This window comes from Gouania willdenowi, chromosome 10, assembly GCF_900634775.1.
Source record: "Gouania willdenowi chromosome 10, fGouWil2.1, whole genome shotgun sequence".
Classification (NCBI taxonomy): domain Eukaryota; kingdom Metazoa; phylum Chordata; class Actinopteri; order Blenniiformes; family Gobiesocidae; genus Gouania; species Gouania willdenowi.
In genome coordinates, this window is record NC_041053.1 from 33,351,403 (window position 1) to 33,369,367 (window position 17,965).

Below are 17,965 nucleotides of genomic sequence, written 5' to 3' on the forward strand. Positions count from 1 at the left end.
ATCTTACTCTTGAAGACACAATATATGAGTCGTAGTTCTAAAAAACAAGACAAAAAACAAGCTGCACCACAAGTTGCTCTCACATTAATTTCAACTTTACAGCACATAAGAGTACACTACACGTAGTGTAGACCTGAGACCACATGGTAATAATATTAAAACAGAAAAATAGACTGTGGGGAATTTTTTTGCAATGATGTATATCATAAATCAATATTCTCCCCACCTTAATTTAGCACTATTAATCATATTTGTCGCCTACCTAATATCAGTGAATACTAAAATGTGTGTTTGTAACAGGGAAAAGCCACCAGTGCAACCCATGCATGAGTTAATGAGGAGAAAAAGTTACCTTGAAGAGAACTCTTCCTCTGATTCCACCTCAGTCGCAGTCACAGCGCTGCCAGCTTCAGACGGTGGGCCTGTGGTGGGTTTCTTGGTCTTCTGTCTAAGGGCGGTGGAGGTGAGGGCTGGGGTGGGCAACGTGCTGTGGATGCTGCTGCTGTTTAGTCCTAATTCTCTGGTGAGGCTGGACACTAAGTCTAACAGACACATGAGTCAAAACAGAAGAAACGTCAGCTGTGACATGGGCATGTTGTGCAGTGCTCGTAATGAAATATCTGTTGTTAGTTCAGCTTTGCACAATAGCACTGCAGAAATAAAGCTTGTGAACAAAAGGGACACCCTGAGATTTTTAGCCCTCAGAAATCGTGAAATTTGAAGCTGTATTTCTGCAAACAGATACAATTCTGAGTTATATAACTAATAACTATAATTCACTGTTTTATTTAACTATAGTTTTAGTGGCTTCCCTTGTAAATACACTTATCTATCTTTCTTTATAATCATTTATTTTCTCTGTATCTTGCACCATGGGAATTGTCTCTTAATTTCGTTGTACTTTGTGTATAATGACAATAAAAGCATTTTATTCTATTCTAAAAATCATCACTATGTGTTAGCAGTAGTACACAGAATTTGTGGAAATAATAGAAAGGGGTTACCAGTGTTTTTCAATCTTTGGGTCATGACCCCATGTGAAATTAAAATGGGGTTGCCTGAAATGTCCAGTAATTGATGAAAAAAAAAAACCCACATACAATCTAAACAACTGTACTCTATACTTCACTAATTGAAAAAACAACAACTAAGCACTAAGGCTGGGTGATACCAACCAAAATTCATAACTCAATATTTTTCCTCAAAATGTCGACATACAATATAAATCTCAATATTTTTAATTCAATGAAGTCTTACCAGAAAAAGATAATTCTGGGTTAAATTTGCTGTTGCAAAATGCCACACAGGCACATTTATTAACAAACTGCTGCACAATGTTCCACTTATGGCTATTTCTCCCCAAAGGAACAGCACGTGTGAGTGAGTTCTGTAGTGTGGCTTGTTTAGGGGAAGGTATGGGTTAGGACACACTCAGTGATCCATCTAACTGTGCTTTTAATGCTGTTCTGAGGAGACTCCTAAAACAAGTATTTTAATGCAAAATAAGATATGAAATAAAAATATACTGTTACAGGTGATATTGTAATTTTCAGTATCTTCAATCTCGATATATTGCCCAGGCTGTACTGAGGTGGCGCATCTTGTCAATTTGTGCACTAATCCTGGCTACTCTGCATTTATGAGACTCGATAACAGAAATGAGTGATATCAAAATGGGGTCCCAACCCGAAAGAGGCTGGGAACCACTGGGTTACCGTCTATATAATTTGGTATTGGTATTCAACAGCTACACCAACGTCTACTTAAACTATTAAAGAGAAACACAGTCATTGTTATCCAACAGTTGACATATAAAGTTTGTGCTGTTTTCACTTCACCCTGAGCTGCAATCCTTTTGCGTTTAGCTACAGGAGTTTCCTCCTGTGGGGTCCCAGCGGCATCCTCCACCTCCTGGTCTCTGCGCCTGGTCAGGGTGCGAGCCTCCAAGGATCGATGGTACATTCTGACGGACGGCCAGGAGAGGGCAGTACTGGGACACTGAGACCGGAGGAATTCCACTCTGGGAGAAACAGCAAAAGACAAAGAACAGAAACCTTTGTTTTGTTTCTGAGCTAATTTTTATGTAATATGGTCAAAATGACCAATTTTACCTGAAAAAAAAAGTCAATCAAAACTCCATTGTACCATTGTTTTTAAACAGAAACATTCAGTCATTGATTTTACAGTCTCTGAATTGTGTCCTACTACAAGGTTTATAGTTATTAACAATAAATTATATATTTAGTGTATTTATTTAAGTGTAAGTACACCCTAAAACCCCTTTTTCCTGCTGAATACATATATGTTTAGGTATAAAGTAATGTCGTTTAATGATCCTAGTCCCACTCTTCACATTTTAGTCAGAACAATCCATGTCACTACAACTTAAATATACTTTTAATTGTATCTTACTTTATTTTTTACATACATTTTTGTTTAATTATTATTATTTTTTTTTATCTATTAGTATTTATTTTGTTTCCTCACAGGAGTTAAAAACTAATATTTTCTGAAAAAACTATTAATATTTCTAAAAAACAGAATTTATACAACTACTGTATGCTCCTGCATACAGTAGTTGTGTTCGTGTGGAACGTGACCAGCTTGTGTGACTTTGCTTCTTACAACTGAGGGCAGTCCAGCGGAAAAATTTTCAAAGTGAACTCGCTGAGGATCTCCAGGAAGTCCAAGTTTGGATATTTCTCCTCTCCATCTTCTGGTGTCCGAAATGCAAAACAGATGCCATCCCTGAGATAAAGAGAGCAGACACAAGACATAAATTGTTGAATTATATGATGTTATAGTTTTCAAAATAATTAAAACTGAGCAAATGAGGGTGTTTTGCGTATGCATGAAGACACGCGCATCACTGACATGTGGAGGGCCAACAGTGGTTTGCGGACCCGACGGAGATCAATGCCAAAGCTCATGGCAAGCCTCTTGGCCAAGTCTCTAATCTCGATGAGATCCTTCCTGCTGTGGTCCTCAGTCAGCATCTCAGAGAACAGCTGAGCACACACAGACGTGATCGCATGTAATAACATCCAAAGCACACCACACTCTCATGGTTTCCTGTATAGTAAGACCACAATCACACTGCACTGTTTGAAAACCACTAAACGAGCAGCTACTTAATACAGGGTTTCCCCTATAGACCCTTTGATTGTGTTTAAACATTGTGACGTATTTTGTTGGGCGGGGCTTAGCCTGGAGGCAAACCACCATCGATATATATAAACACTAGGGGGTCTATTCTACCGTGTGGACTTGAGCGCTTTTTTTCACGCTTGCAGTTACGCGCTTCTCTCCTACGCATATTCTCTGGTTCAGGCTGCTGACACGCCCACAGTGCATAAGGAGCCAAAAAGCATGTATGTGTGAATGAAGGCGGGCTGAAGGAAAGGAGGCGGTGATGTCATTTTTTTGGGCTGTCTAGAAATCACGGAACCTGAAGTTTTCCCAACGCTTGTAAATGTCATTGAAATCAGTGAAAATGATAAACGTTCACTTTTAATTTGAAACGCCTTCATTGATAAACAATATGACAAGTTAATTTGATGAGATTATTGCAGTATGACTGAGGATCGGCCGCATTCTGTCCGTGTCACAGTTAAAATCTCTCTCCTTAATCATCATCATCGCTGTAAAGCGTGGCCGACTTAGATGTTCTGGAGATATGAGGAAATAACGCGGCCGCAGAGCGTCCTGCTTTAATACAGAGGGATATTTGCAGTGATACAGAAGTATTGGCTTCCATAATATAAAAAGTTTAAAGTGACCTGAGCCTCATTAAAATGTGTGTGGAAACAGTTTCTGGTTTAACTCTGTAGTGGATCAAACTGTGACTTTATGTTGGACATAGTATGACAATAGTTGAATCACTGTGACCAACATGGACAGAAGTCTGCATCTGTCAGAGTTTGAATTAATCGTGCAGAAGCAGCTGAGTGATCACAGCTGCTCCTGCGCGACGCACGAGTCCGTGTGGCTACAAATGTAACTACTGTAAGTCCATATTTCTAGTGCAATATAATGTTTCACCTTATCGCGGCGCTGCAAGAGGGAAAGGACTTACGCGCACTGGAGAATAAGTGCAAGGGCAGATTTGAATGGGAACACCCACATTTCAGGGCTGCTCCACCCACAGTGCATAACTGGAATGAAGGCATGCAGCTACTGACTTATGTACAGGTGGAGAATAGCGAGCAGCCAGAAACAGCGCCACCGCGCGGCTTTTTGGTCTTACGCACATGGGAGAATAGAGTCCTGATCAGATCCCTGAGGGGAAATTAGGTGACATTAATGCTGCTCTTATACATCTTTATATGACATATAAATAGGAGCAGTCAGAATAATCCATGTCAGTACGACTCATATCTACCTTCAAATTGCAGCTTACACATGGTTTTAAATTACACTTTTATTTTGACATACATTTTTGTTTAATTGTTTTTTTTTTTTAATTACTATTATGTATTTATTTTGTTTCCTCAAGGAGTTACAATACTAATATGTTCTGAAAAAAATTACAAACTATTACTAAACCCCCCACGAAATTTTAAAAATTAAATGTGGAAAAAATATGGAATTTTGGAAAATAAAAAATTCGACGGAATTTGGAAAAAATTACACAGGAAATTATACAGGAACCAACAGTTCACATGTTATGAGTACACTGATAATCACATGTGACCAAACACAGGTCAGGTGGCAGATCGGTGAGTACCTGCTGCAGACTCAGACAGATGGTTTTGGCGCTCTGTATGGGGTTGATGAGCCGGCTCTTGCTCAGAGTTTCCTTAATAATGTCACCAAAGTCTTTAAAGTACTGCAGAAAACAGGGAAGAATACAATTAATCAACAGGAAGGAGAATGTCCTCACGGCTGACTCACACTCACTGCTTCTAAAGCAGATTTTCTCACCTCCTCCACAGCGTTACAATTCCAATCTACATGATTGTACCTGAGAAAACTGGCTCTACTAATTTATATCAAGCACTTTCGTTTTGTTGTCTTATAAAATTGATTTCAATTTTTTTCAAACGCACAACTTTCTCTTTTTGATAAACAAAAGAAACACATTTAAAAAAGAATATCAGGGTTTCATTTAATTGTAATGCTTATCATACTTTACCCTGTCCTATATAGAAAAACTGAGAGTTGCGAACTGCACCTTTAATGGATCTTTAGACAGTGAATGACTACAACAATAACTCCCAAATCACAAATACATATTTAGAAAATGATAAAGAACTTTTTTTTTTAATGTTCATGTGGTAGGATGCCCAGCAGCAGAGGGGACAGACTTAGTTTAAACTTTTTCTATATATTTTTCTTCTTTGGCTGGTGCAATATATTTACAGTGCATCGGTTAACAGTAAACCAAAAACTGAGCAAACAAAAGAAAAGGGCATTCAGATGCTAGGCTACATTTTACCAATCTCTACTTCACCCTCTGCTCAAATGTTTTGCTGTCAGCTTGATTAGCTCTGCTCACTCAGCATTCTTCCATGGAACTGAGGCTGGGCCTCCTTTATAGGCAGTCACTACCTGTAACTCCTCCCACAGGCAAACCAAACCCAATCTAAAATCAATTCTCATAAACAACATACAAAACAACAAAACATAAATTATCCAAGCATCCATAAAAAAACAATGTAAATTCATTCACCTCCAATGTTTTAAAAAATCCATAACAAACAAAAATTACACAAACACCCCTGTACAGATGGTTTGTCCCAACACCAGCCCACCAAACACCCCTATTTACATGACTTGATTTAATCCCTCAGGTTTCTTTAAACCTGGAAGTGCTGCTGTCAAAATGGTGGTGAGTTAGCTGCTAACAAACAAACACAAATGCTGGTAGGCCTTTCCCTGCACAGTGGAAGTTGTTTGACCGGTAACATGGTTATTGAAGAGGGTGAACAACGTTAGAAAATTAGGTATAGTACATATAGTGCCTTTGAGATGTTGTTGTTTTTTTAATTTATGTATCTGTCTTCACTTACAATGTTGCTGCTGTTGTACTGCATTTATTTATTTATTTAGTTTTCCATGTTTTGTCTGAGTTTGGAGACGTGTGGCATGGGGGTGGGGGGTGGTTTAGGATGTAGGGAACTTATGTAAAAAAAAAAATAAAATAACGTGTATTGTCGACCATGTGACATGCATTGTGAATATTCCTGCTTGACATGAGCACAAATAGCAATAAAAAAAGAAGAGGGTGAACAAGAATAATGAAACCAGTAACCAGAACAATGATAACAGACAGATGAATGAAATGATGATGGCAGTAGCAACAAGTCAACGGACGTTAAAGCAGATATAAGTAACTTTTTCACCTTAGTAAAACCTTCTCGTAGTCTCTATGAGGGTAATACAAGTGTTTATGGGGTGATTGGGGGGTCTTTCATCCCCCCTTGCTGTATCTGGCCAGAAAACAGCACTTGCAATTTTCCACTACAGTGTCTGGCCCGGACCCAGCTCCGATACCACGGTGTACGAGCTGAGGAACTCCAGCGACCCAGCTGCTGTTCAGAGGCGACGCTGTCCCCGACGTCTTGGATGCTCCGGAATACACTGTCCTGCATCCCTGCTTGCCGCCACGTGGTAGCACTAGCTAAAGCACCTGCTCTCCTGCCTGCATCAGCAGCCATGGAATACGAGGCTCATCTGACCAAGGGAACGGGATGCGTCGTGGCTCGTCTTTGTCCATGCGGTGGAAAAATATCAAGCAAGGACAAACGCGAGACCTGCTCCGGGTGCCTGGGCATCGAGCATGCCCGGATGGCCATCGAATCCCCGGTCTCCTGCAAACACTGTGCCGTGTTTAGCGCCCGGTGCCTCCACAGGAGATTGGCGTGGCTTCTGAGACCTGAGTAAGGCCCCTCTTCCTCCACACACGACACGGTCGCAGTGGATGCAGTGAAGACAGTCCCCATTGAAAACTGCTGCTGTTCACGGCTCCATCAGGGGCTGAACCTTGTGGATATCTCCCGCCCTGACGAGGATGTCCTTGTTATTGACTATGGAGAATTTGATGGGGACTGCTCCGACCCACTCCGCTCCGGGATGGGCGAAAGGGACAAAGTGTTTGTCACTTCTGCCCACGGTGGACTGCCTGCCTCCTTTGCTGCCTCTTGGGAGGACATGGAGGGCTCCACACCTGTCTCCCATCCTCCGAGGATGGAGACCGTGGACGTGTGCAATTGTGGTGCCGTACGACTGGCCATTCCCTGGCCCACAGTTGCCGTGGAAACCACCAGGTCCCAATACAAGGGGAAGAAGCTCCCTCTCTCTCGAGAGAGGCGCTCCGAGACAGGCACTCCCTTTCTTCCCCAAGCTTCTCGAAGAAGTGGCTTGCCCCTGGCAGACCTGCCCATTCACCTAGAGGGCCCCAGTTGCGGGCTCCTCTATCCTCGACTGTGAGGCGGTACACCTGCTCCCACGCCAGCCTGCTGTGTCTTCACGGAGACCCATGCTACCGTCGAGATCGGACCGTCTCCAGTCGGAACTGTCCCATAGGACTTATGCGGCCGCTGCCCTCTCGGTCAGGGCCACGAATGTACTCTCCCTCCTCACTGCCTATCAGGCTGAATTTTCTGAGGATTTTGCGGCGTCCCACGACCCTGCGATAATAGAGGAGATGTCCAAGGTGACGGATGTGTGCCTCTGTACCCAAGCCTGCTCAACCTTGCTAAACTGACAGACGTCGAAAAATGCGACATCCTGGATGCTCCCAATGTTCCTGAGGGGATTTATGGCTCAGCCCTATCTTCCATGCAGCAGCGCTGCAAAGTAGAGAAGAGGGAGGTTGAGGCTCTGCGCTTGTGCCTCCCTAGGAAGCCTCCGCTCACGTCTCCGCCTGTGCATCAGAAAACGGTCCCACAGCTTCCTCCCCAGGGTCCGCTGGTCAAGACACCAAGACCCTCCGCAACCTCAGCAGGGCCCGGGAAATCCTTGGTCCCAGCTGGTTCCAGCATGCGCAGCACAGAGAAAGAAAAACCCCAAAGCTTCCACTTTCACACGTGCTTCCACGGGGGTCTCACGCCTCGCTCTCCCCTCTGATGACAGGGAGAGATGGACAGGTTCCACAGGACGGGTGGCTGTTGCCCCCTCCTGCATGTCCACAAGCATGCACCCACACACGTCAAAAACAGTGAGGTGTTCATCGCTCACACCTCTGGACCAATGGCCAGAGGCAACCCTAAATGTGAAAGCGTTGTCTGCCACAATAAACAGGGTGATAGCGGAAACTGTTATCTCAACTCAAAGGGAGGCTTTGGTCCCCTTCCGGTCGGAGAAGGCGCTCCTCCCGTGTTCACTCTGTCCCCCAAGCAGTGTATGCTTGCTTCGGGGGGTATGGCGCTGTCCCGCCGGCAGGAGGCTCCTCCACTGTGGGAGCAGTCCCTCTGGGGTCTGACGGCCAGCCGCCAACAGGGGGCTCCATCACGCTGCGGATGGGTTCCCCTGCTGCCGCCAGGGGGCTCTGCCACTGCGTGGGCAAGCCGCTCGCAGCTATGCGAGCGCGTTCCGACAGAGGGCGCCATCTTGTCGCCATCTCGCCTCTCTCGGGTCCTCGCCCCTCATGTTTGTTCTCTGCTTTACTGGCGGGCGCCCGGCTTCCTGACAGATGGAGTGCCCTTGGGCACTGTCACAGACAGGAAGGTGATCTCCAACGGCACCAGCCTATCAGGCTGGGGTGGGCAAATCTGTGAGGGGCCGCTGGAATGTGGCCCTCCAGCGCTCTCACATAACTTACTTGGAACTGTCTCTCTGGGGACATCATATCCTGGTGAGGACGGAAGACACCACGGCTGTGGCGTATATCAACCGGCAGGGCGGACTGCGATCCCGTCGGTTGCTTTTGCTGGCACGCAAACTGATCCTGTGGAGTGTGGGATGTCTCCTCTCAATGAGGGCGACGCACATCCCGAGGATTATGAACGTGGGCGTGGACCTGCATTCCAGGGGAGTCAGCATCCTATGCAGGTTTATGAAAGGTGTGCGCAGGCTCCTTCCCACGGTGGTTCTGGAGGATCTTAAGGGACCCCCTGGCTTTGGCCAAGAGGGTCAGTAACATCCATGCGCTCTCGGTTCACTCGTCGTGCGCTCAGCTTTCCCCAGGTGATGCAAATAAGCAACGCCTGTCACCTCCACCACACTGGGTGGTGGAGGCTATTGCTTTGGCTTACTTGAGTCAGGGTCTGTGGCCGTCTACGGGTCTGTGTGCACACTTGACTCGGGGACTTGCCTTGTTCAGGGGAGTATCTGTCCAGGACATCTGTGCAGCGGCGAGCTGGTCCTCGCCCCTCACGTTTGTTCGCTTTTGCTGGACGTATCTGCCCCGTGCGTGACACAGGCGGTCTTACTGTCCTGATGTAAGCAGCCTCCTGCCCCCTGGGCTGGTGACGCTTGGTAAGCTTGTCTGCACTACAAGAGTTTCCATATCCCATAGTGAGACATCTCATAAAATATTATGAAATAGAACTACATTTTACTTTCGTAACCCGGGTTCTGTGAGATGTCTCTTTCTCGAACAAGGAGAAGAGGTTTGCTTACTAAGAATGACACGCACCTGTTCGTCCCCTCCTCTTATAGGAGGTGGGAGGTTCTCCCATCGAACAAATGCGCTTCACCAGTTAATCAGGATTGGCAAAGTGAAATAGGTATTCTGACGAATGTAGCAGAGGTGACATCTCGCTCATATTACTCATTGAACCGGTGTTACGAAAGTAACCTATAGATGACTGTATTAGTGCCGCTCTCTGGTAAAGAGTAAAGTAAAATATATTTTGGTTCATGAGTTCAAACAGTTCTAACAGTTTGTGAGAAGGTTATAAGAAGAAAATATATTTAAAATGAAAAGAAGAATCAGTATTTTGACAAAAAAAAAAAAAAGATTTCTCTGTAGTCAAATTCAAAGGAGTTAGGTGCAGCATTACATCTCTATCTTTGATTTGATTTGTTAAAAAAACAAAAAAAAAAAAGAAAAAGGAATTGAATCGTTGGTTGAGTATATTCTTACACCCCTCAGCCTACGCTGTGATTAAAGTTTCCCATCTCTGCTCTAGAGAGAAGAATCCCCTTTTCTCTTTCCTTTTCACTTCCCTGTGCCAAGTGTAGCTGACTAGTTTCTGAGAATAATTAGTGCTTAGTAATAAAAAGTCATTAAGCATCTAAAATGGCTCCACAAAAAAGGTCCATGAAGATGTTGGATAAGCTCATCTAACAGATTTCACTCCCACTGGAGACCACTGCTCAGTTATTTGGATGGGCTCCTAGCTACGGAAGTCTATCTGTAAGTACTCACTGTGGGGTCTTAAACGAGCTCTACTTCCCTCTATATCGGTCCACCAGCGGCAGATGACTACCCCCCACAATGTATTCACCCCAAAATATGCCAGCATAACTGTTTCGCATCGACAACCAGGGAGTAAGCAGCCATCAATATTTGTTCTGTATTGCTAATGACAGCAGCAGGTATACGGATGTGTTTGAGTACATGCATGGTTCATATGTTTATATGTGTAGCTGTACGTGTACATGTAGGTATGTACAGTATGTGGACATGTATATATATGAGGTTATGTACTATGCAGATGTATGTATATATGATGTATTTATCATTATTTTTCTTTCCCCCTTATCTATTTTTTATATGTATATATAATTCTATTATCTCTATTTTGTTGTTATACTTGCACTTTAATCATTCAAGAGGCTCAGGGGGTTTGGGGTGAGGAGAGCTTTTATTTTTTTTGTTTTGTTGTGCTCAAGTCTTTAGTCCAAATTGTTCAAAATGTAAAAAAAAGGAAAAGAAATTGCAGACTTTTGTATACAATGATGTCTCGCATTTCATAAATAGTTATTAATAGTTATTAAAAAAAAAAAAGATGTGGACAAGCCTCTGTGGTGTGGAGGAACTCCTCCAAACTGCTCTAACCTGTAAAAGCTTGGTCTTCATTAGACATTTGATGGACTGTATCCGTCATCAAGATTACAGCAGGATTCCTAAAAACCTATTATTAAGGAATGATGGTTTATTAAGGAGTAGACATTCTTTATTTCCTAGGAATGCTTCACTCTCAATGCTACCTTACAAAACTAATAGTGATAATTTGCACAATAAAGGCAGGATTCTTTTTCATAGACAATAACTAATAGACTTTACTATGAATTTTCATACACATCAAATATCAGCATTTTATAAAGTATAAATTCATTTTTCTTCTAAAAGTTGCATGAAAATGAGATGTGCACCGAATGCCACAGGAAATCATTCCTGCCTGTGGCGATCAAACTTTACAGTTCATCACTGTAACCTGTCAACTTTGATTGTTTTAAATATTTGTATTATCATCTTGTTTTATTTTTTACTACTGTAATTTGTGCACTTGTATTTAATCATTATCTAATTAACAGTCTTTTACTTGATTATGTCAATTTTTTCTTCTCTTTCTTTCTTAATTTAATGTTTATTATCCCCCGCCACAAATGTTTAAAGGGGGATATAGGTTTGAGCTCTGTCTGTCCGCATGTGCGTCCGGGTTAAAGGGACAGCTTTTCTCAGAAGCCGTTTAAGATAGGATAACCAAATTCAGTGTGTGGCTTCAGGGTATCAATACCTTGATGGAGTTTGAAAATGAGTAGCGCGCAATTATTTTTCGCAGAGTTATTGCCCTTGTTCTGTTTTTTTTTTTTTTTACTCTGTTCAAGGTATCTTCAAAGGGGACAGCTTTTCTTAAAAAACGTTTAAGATAGTTCGTAATTTTATATTCTGGTGTGATAATATTTTGTTATGTATACATCTTAGTTAGATTTAGGACATTTAGAAAAACTTTGTGAGTTATAATGAGAGCAAATCTGGCAGGGGGATGTTGATGACTGTCTTCTTGTTCTTTTTATTTATAATATTTCTTGAGTGGCTGTGACACTTATGTAATTTCCCCCTGGGATAAATAAACTACTTCTGATTCACCTTGCTGTTGTAGTGCTTGAAGACGTCCGTGGCTGAGTGGAGGTCCAGCACGCCGTAGATGACCAGCTTACAATAGCCAGCCAGCTGGTTACGTTTCTTCTGGAGAAATGTTATTTTTTTTGCTTCCTCATCCTCAGCTAGATGAGACAAAGACAAAAGAGTAAAAGAACATTAAAGAGAAAGACCAGTCCAATAAATACACTTGGGGGTAGCTTAAACGGCGGTGTGGGCTGGAATACCATTTAGCTCGACGTCTTCGGCCTCAGTGAAGATGTAGTCCATGAGGTAAGAAGCCATTTCGTTGCGTAGAGAGTCAGAGGGCGGGTGGGTCAGCATTTGGAGGTCCGGCTCAGAGCGAACGGAGCTCACGCTGAACAGCAGCAACAAGTCACACAGTAGCTCAAAGGCCTGAGTACAAACACACATTAAACATACAGCGTGTCCTCACTAAAACACAGCTCAGAGACCTCCAGGTTCTACTCTCATGCTCTGACCAAACTCTCACCTGATCTCTGATCTCGTTTTGGTCCAGAGACAAACAGGCCTGGCTGACTTTGCAAAACGAACGAACCTTCTTCTTCAGACCCCTCATCTCAGCCTGGGAGAGATAGTGGCATGATTTTAAATCATCTTCAGCATCTTAAACTTATGTGTCATACAGTGCAAAACATGATGAATCAAAGAATGGCTTAAACTCAACCATGACTCACAAAAAATCAGTACAGAATTAAAGAAAAGTTTAGAATAAAATAATATCGACACTATTCAAACAACTGAATTAATATAATATATGTCGGAGATTTTAGATGCAGTCCGATAAAATCCGAGATTCGTTTTCTGGCTGACATCGAACTGATAACTGATATCAATATCGAATCGGGACACCCCTACTTATGATGGAGCGTTACTTGCAGCTTTTATTGTTACTTTTTAAGATCCGTTTAAATATCTCACTAATCAATTTTAGAAATTGTCTCAATGTTTTTAATTTTGCACCGTTTGATTTTATGATAAAAAAAATTATCTCTGAATGTTATACTATTGATCATGTAAATCATTTTGTGTTAGCTTGTGTATGAAATGTGCTAAACTAAATTTGCCTTGTCTAATGAGTTTACACACGCGCACGCACGCACGCACGCACGCACGCACGCACGCACGCACGCACGCACGCACGCACGCACGCACGCACGCACGCACGCACGCACACACACACACACACACACACACACACACACACACACACACACACACACACACACACACACACACACACACACACACACACACACACACACACACACACACACACACACACACACACACACACACACACACACACACTCTTACTGGGGGATTCACTGCCTCTGATTGGTCGAAGTGTCTGCTACTTTTTGTTTGGAAAGTATATTATAATTTAAAAAGACAAAAGTAGATTGTCTGATTTGTTGCTGAATAAAAATGATGATATGTGCAACATTGCAGTGCTGACCTCGGGAGGCTTGGAGTTGACCATATTCACTTTGGACCACATCAGATGCATTCCTGCACATTTCAGAGCTGCCACCATGAGCTGAAAAATACACATAGCATTAGCCAGCTTTTCTCCCAGTATTTGGATTGGCTTAGTCACATGATTCACTCAGCATATGATTATAATCCTCTCAAACTTGTTTCACTGAAGTACCCCCCATAAAATACCACATTTAACAATTAAAAAAAACAACTATATAGCATAATGATGGAATGAATGAGTGTTAATACACATTTTAAAGAATCTAACTTTGTATATAAGTGGAATGAAATAGTATTTATTGCCTCCTATTTTGGGACTGATACTGACCCTTGTATTTTCAGTTCATGTTCTATTCAAGATCATTTTCATTATTATTATGACAATCATTTTAAACCAAAAATATATTTTTAAATACCGTATCATTCATGCTTTTATTTGTTTATTTTCAACTTCCCTGCAGTGCCGTCATGTACCCCCATTTGAGAAACACTGATTTTCTTTTTTTTTATTATTTTAAACAATCGACACCACAATCACAACAACAACAAACCTCCTTGTCAAGGTCTCTGGACTCCAGCTGGTTTTTTAACAGCTCGTGACAGGAGTCGAACAGTTTCCAGTGAGTCGGGTCCTTTGCACTGAAAATCACAGGCAGACACTTTAATGTAAGCATTTGACCACGCAGCTTTCTGAGTGAACGCATTGACTCTTTACCAGCTCAGAGTTGCAATTCTTTTCAGGGCAGTGGCTGCACTGTATACATCATCCTCATCGGCACTACCCTGCAGAAAGCAAACAATATTACACACTAACTCACAGTTCTGGGAGAAAAATACACAATCTAGTTTGATTGAAGATAAATGTGTTTTTCATTGTGGCCATAGATGGAAAATAACCAAAAGCAGGTCAAAGTTAGCTATTAGCCACTGCTGTAGCTGATATAAGCCTTGCTTCAGCTTAGCACACAGCTTTTTTTAAAAGATCATTTTATAAAAAGGGAAACTAGTGTGATTATTGTGTGGTTAATTAAAAGACTGGATGCTGTTTGTTGTATGTGACCTGACTTGCATCCTGAATACTTTTTTGGCATTAATTGAAACTCTCGCACTCTAACCTGCAGTATGTCGTTGAAGTAAGTGCTGAAGCACTCTGTCAGCCTGTCCATCAGCTGGCTGAAAGCCAGATGTGCGCGAGAGGAGAAGGTGTAGCAGTCAGAGCAGAGGCTGCTGATCACTCGTGAGCAAGCCTCCAACACGGCGACATCTGTGTGTTTTTCCACAATAGCACAAACTTGGAGGAGCAGCAGGCCCAGGTCCTGACAGAGGGAAAGGGACGTGTGGAGGAAACAGCGGGAAACAAAGAGCTGAGACCAGAATGCAAAAAAAGGAAAGGGTAACAGTTCTTTCACTAATCCAAATACTAGTCTACAGCACATTAAATTAGCCCTGTTAGAGCCTGTTATGTAACAACAACCTGAATTGTTTTATATATATATATATATATATATATATATATATATATTTATATATACATAAATAAATATATATACAGTAAAACCCAAAATGTTACAACTGGTCAATATTTAACAAGATGCATGTGCCCAAAATGTAAAAAGTTATTATATTATAGGGCTTATTGCTTCAATGTATAGAGTAGTATCATACACAAGTGCATCTGCATAAATATGTGTATGTACATATATATATATTTACACATAATTACCTTGACATTTTGGGTTTTATTAAAAAAATTTTAAATTACATTTTGTTTCATAACAATTCATGTCTTGTTACATTTCGGGTCGTTGTTACAAATCGGGCTCTAACAAACGCTGAAATATCAAACTAATTCTGTTCAAAATCTCAATTTAAAATAACTTATATACGTTGCTGCAAACAGTTAAAATTCTGAAAGTACTGAAATAACCTTAAAGAAAGATTGACGTTATATCTCTCCTACTAAAGGAAACACTGTGAGACTAATTGAGCTAGAACTTGTGTATGCCTCAAAAATAAATGGAATAAAAAAAAGTTTTAAAACTGACTGATTATGAGAAGAAGCAGGGCTGAGGCGGAGGATAAATAACACCGCTTAAAAGCTATTTATATAGCACTTGGCATTATTTACTAGGATTTTATGTCAGGAGAAAAAGTGGTTTACTCGCACACCTAAAAAGATAATTGGTCTCACTCAATGTTGTACCTAAACACTTTTGCCTTTACTCCAAGGGCCTCAAAGTAGTGAAAAAACCACCTGCATAAGGTTAAACATATCCAAGGAAGTGTCTTTAAATCAAATCAAGTGTATCCTGACTCACATATTTGTTATAAATATACTGATGTAGTCAGACTACATATTTTAATTACATTATGTTGAAAAGCCAACACATCACCACAGGAAGTGTAAAACAAGTTGTTATTGAGTATAAGTAAAGTAAATGTTTAATTAGAGACAAGAGTCTCAAAAAAACATGGATTTTGCTGATACAATTTAGTGAAGTCACTCATTTGGAGTCTCTTTACCTTCTCCATTACTTTGGTGCTGGTGTACATCTGCAGTTCAAAGTAGAGGGGAGCGCTGAGGAGGCAGGTCACGTTCCCAGCATCTGCCGAGTACTTCAGTGAAAGAAATCCACACACACTCAGCATTTATTGTGTCATTTCAAAAAGATGTAAATGAAGGAAACTTGTCTTTACACCTTGGCCAGCAGCTGAGGCAAAAGGGGGATGAAATGAGATGTGATGCGTCTCCGATCCTGTTCCTGTATTTTCCTGTCCTTCATGCTCAGGAACTATAAAACCAATGAGAGAGCAGAAAATGGCCTTAGCAAACATAAATGATTTTGTTTGGCAACACAAACAGATCTAACATGAAGAAAATAACAATGAAAAATTGTTAAAAATGAAACGAATACATTACTACAATAAATCTTTGGACATAACTCATATCTTCATCAAATGAAAGCTTAGATCTTGTGATTCACTGTTTCTCACTTTTGTTTTTATAACTCATTGTATTTAATGTTCAATTTCTAGTGCTGCCATCTGAGCCTGGTCACTTCTTTAAAACAGCTTTTATTCTCTGTTAGTTATTTTATCAAGTTAAAAATAAAGGACATTAACCACATCAACAGAGCGTGGAGATGCCACCATCAGAGATAGACATTTTATTACTTAGCGGCAACAAGGAAATGACCAATATACGGGAAGAGATTTGTCGCCTTTCTAAAGAGCTGAAAAAGAAAGACGAGCTACTGATACTGATGTCCACCCCATATTTATTCTTATTCCACTGTATTCTAGTATCATGTTTTTCTGCAGTCTGTGCCTTCTCCTCGCCCTTTTCTCTCTTCTCTGTTTCACGTGTCATGAAGCTGGAGTTGACAGTTCCTGATCTGTGGTTCACGGCTCAACTAGTCTGGGACATTCTGATGTTCTATCTCTCTATCCTGTTCTGTTGGTCCTTCATAAAAAAAAGCATTAGGCTATAATTTTATGATAATAGTCTTTGCTAATAAAATTGGGTGTATGTTCTCTTCTAAAAAGCACGCATCACGAAGCAAATTACAAAACAAAAAATATTATTTTTTTTTGGATTAGTAAGGTAAATAAAGATTTACACTAATAAAAGTCATGAACATTATTTGTGATGCAATTGGTCTAGACACAAAATCACAACAGTGGAAACATTAGTTAAAAAACAAAAAGCCTCATATTTACACAATAATGTTGAACAATGCATGTGTCGAATTCATTACAAATGTCCCTAATATTCACTGCAAGCTCCATCAAACACAAACACATTAACATCTGTTGTCACCTTTTTTCCTTGAGTCCTTCCAACAGGTGGCGTTGCCTGTGATGCTCGTCTCATGGCGCACATCATCAGCTCTATGAGCGCCGCCTCCTCCTTACACACCAGCACTGATGACACAAAGGCAGCGGTCCAGAGGTGAGATGCCACAATGCAAGAACCAGAAATTTTTTTTTATAAACAGCAGATTTACATTCTAATCATGCATTTACAAACATCACCGATATAAACAATGATTCTAAACTGATGCTCACTGTCCCCCTGCAGCAGTAAAGTGGTCATTGTGTCCCAATCTTTAAGCTCTGATCCAGCCACACTCCACAGACTGTCCACCAGGTACGCTCCATGGTCATGAAACTGTGAACCAATCACACGTTAGTCCACATCAGCAGGAAAGAAATCTCTTGAAATAAGATTATGAATACTTTCTGTATTTCAATGAGATTAAAAAAAATATGGAAGACATAAAGGTCATTATTGATCAATTATTTATGCATCAATCTAAAAACCTAATATAGGAGGTAATTCTAGTAAGTACATTTTTTCTTCTTCTTTTAAATATCATGTCAAGGTTTCAAATTTTCTGGAAATGTACTTTGATCTCCTGAGATGTTTGGACTGCCAACTGTCAGTCTTCCTCAGAGGCATCTACT

At 41.2% G+C, this 17,965-nt stretch overlaps 1 protein-coding gene across 4 annotated transcripts in view; it reads right to left on the reverse strand.

Annotated features, from left to right (window-relative positions):
* stag3 (STAG3 cohesin complex component) overlaps positions 1-17,965 on the reverse strand; it is a 30,349-nt gene that overhangs the window by 2,693 nt on the left and 9,691 nt on the right. For all 4 annotated transcript variants that reach the window (XM_028459654.1, XM_028459652.1, XM_028459651.1 and 1 more), the window contains exons 14-29: positions 17,567-17,669; positions 17,319-17,422; positions 16,198-16,290; positions 16,022-16,114; positions 14,614-14,814; positions 14,214-14,281; positions 14,050-14,137; positions 13,476-13,556; positions 12,489-12,581; positions 12,223-12,391; positions 11,984-12,120; positions 4,727-4,828; positions 2,875-3,008; positions 2,626-2,748; positions 1,839-2,020; positions 353-542 (exon numbers count right to left, since the gene is read on the reverse strand). In XM_028459654.1, the coding sequence (XP_028315455.1) occupies positions 353-542; positions 1,839-2,020; positions 2,626-2,748; positions 2,875-3,008; positions 4,727-4,828; positions 11,984-12,120; positions 12,223-12,391; positions 12,489-12,581; positions 13,476-13,556; positions 14,050-14,137; positions 14,214-14,281; positions 14,614-14,814; positions 16,022-16,114; positions 16,198-16,290; positions 17,319-17,422; positions 17,567-17,669 (1,961 nt within the window). The remainder of the gene's footprint in view (positions 1-352; positions 543-1,838; positions 2,021-2,625; positions 2,749-2,874; positions 3,009-4,726; positions 4,829-11,983; positions 12,121-12,222; positions 12,392-12,488; positions 12,582-13,475; positions 13,557-14,049; positions 14,138-14,213; positions 14,282-14,613; positions 14,815-16,021; positions 16,115-16,197; positions 16,291-17,318; positions 17,423-17,566; positions 17,670-17,965) is intronic.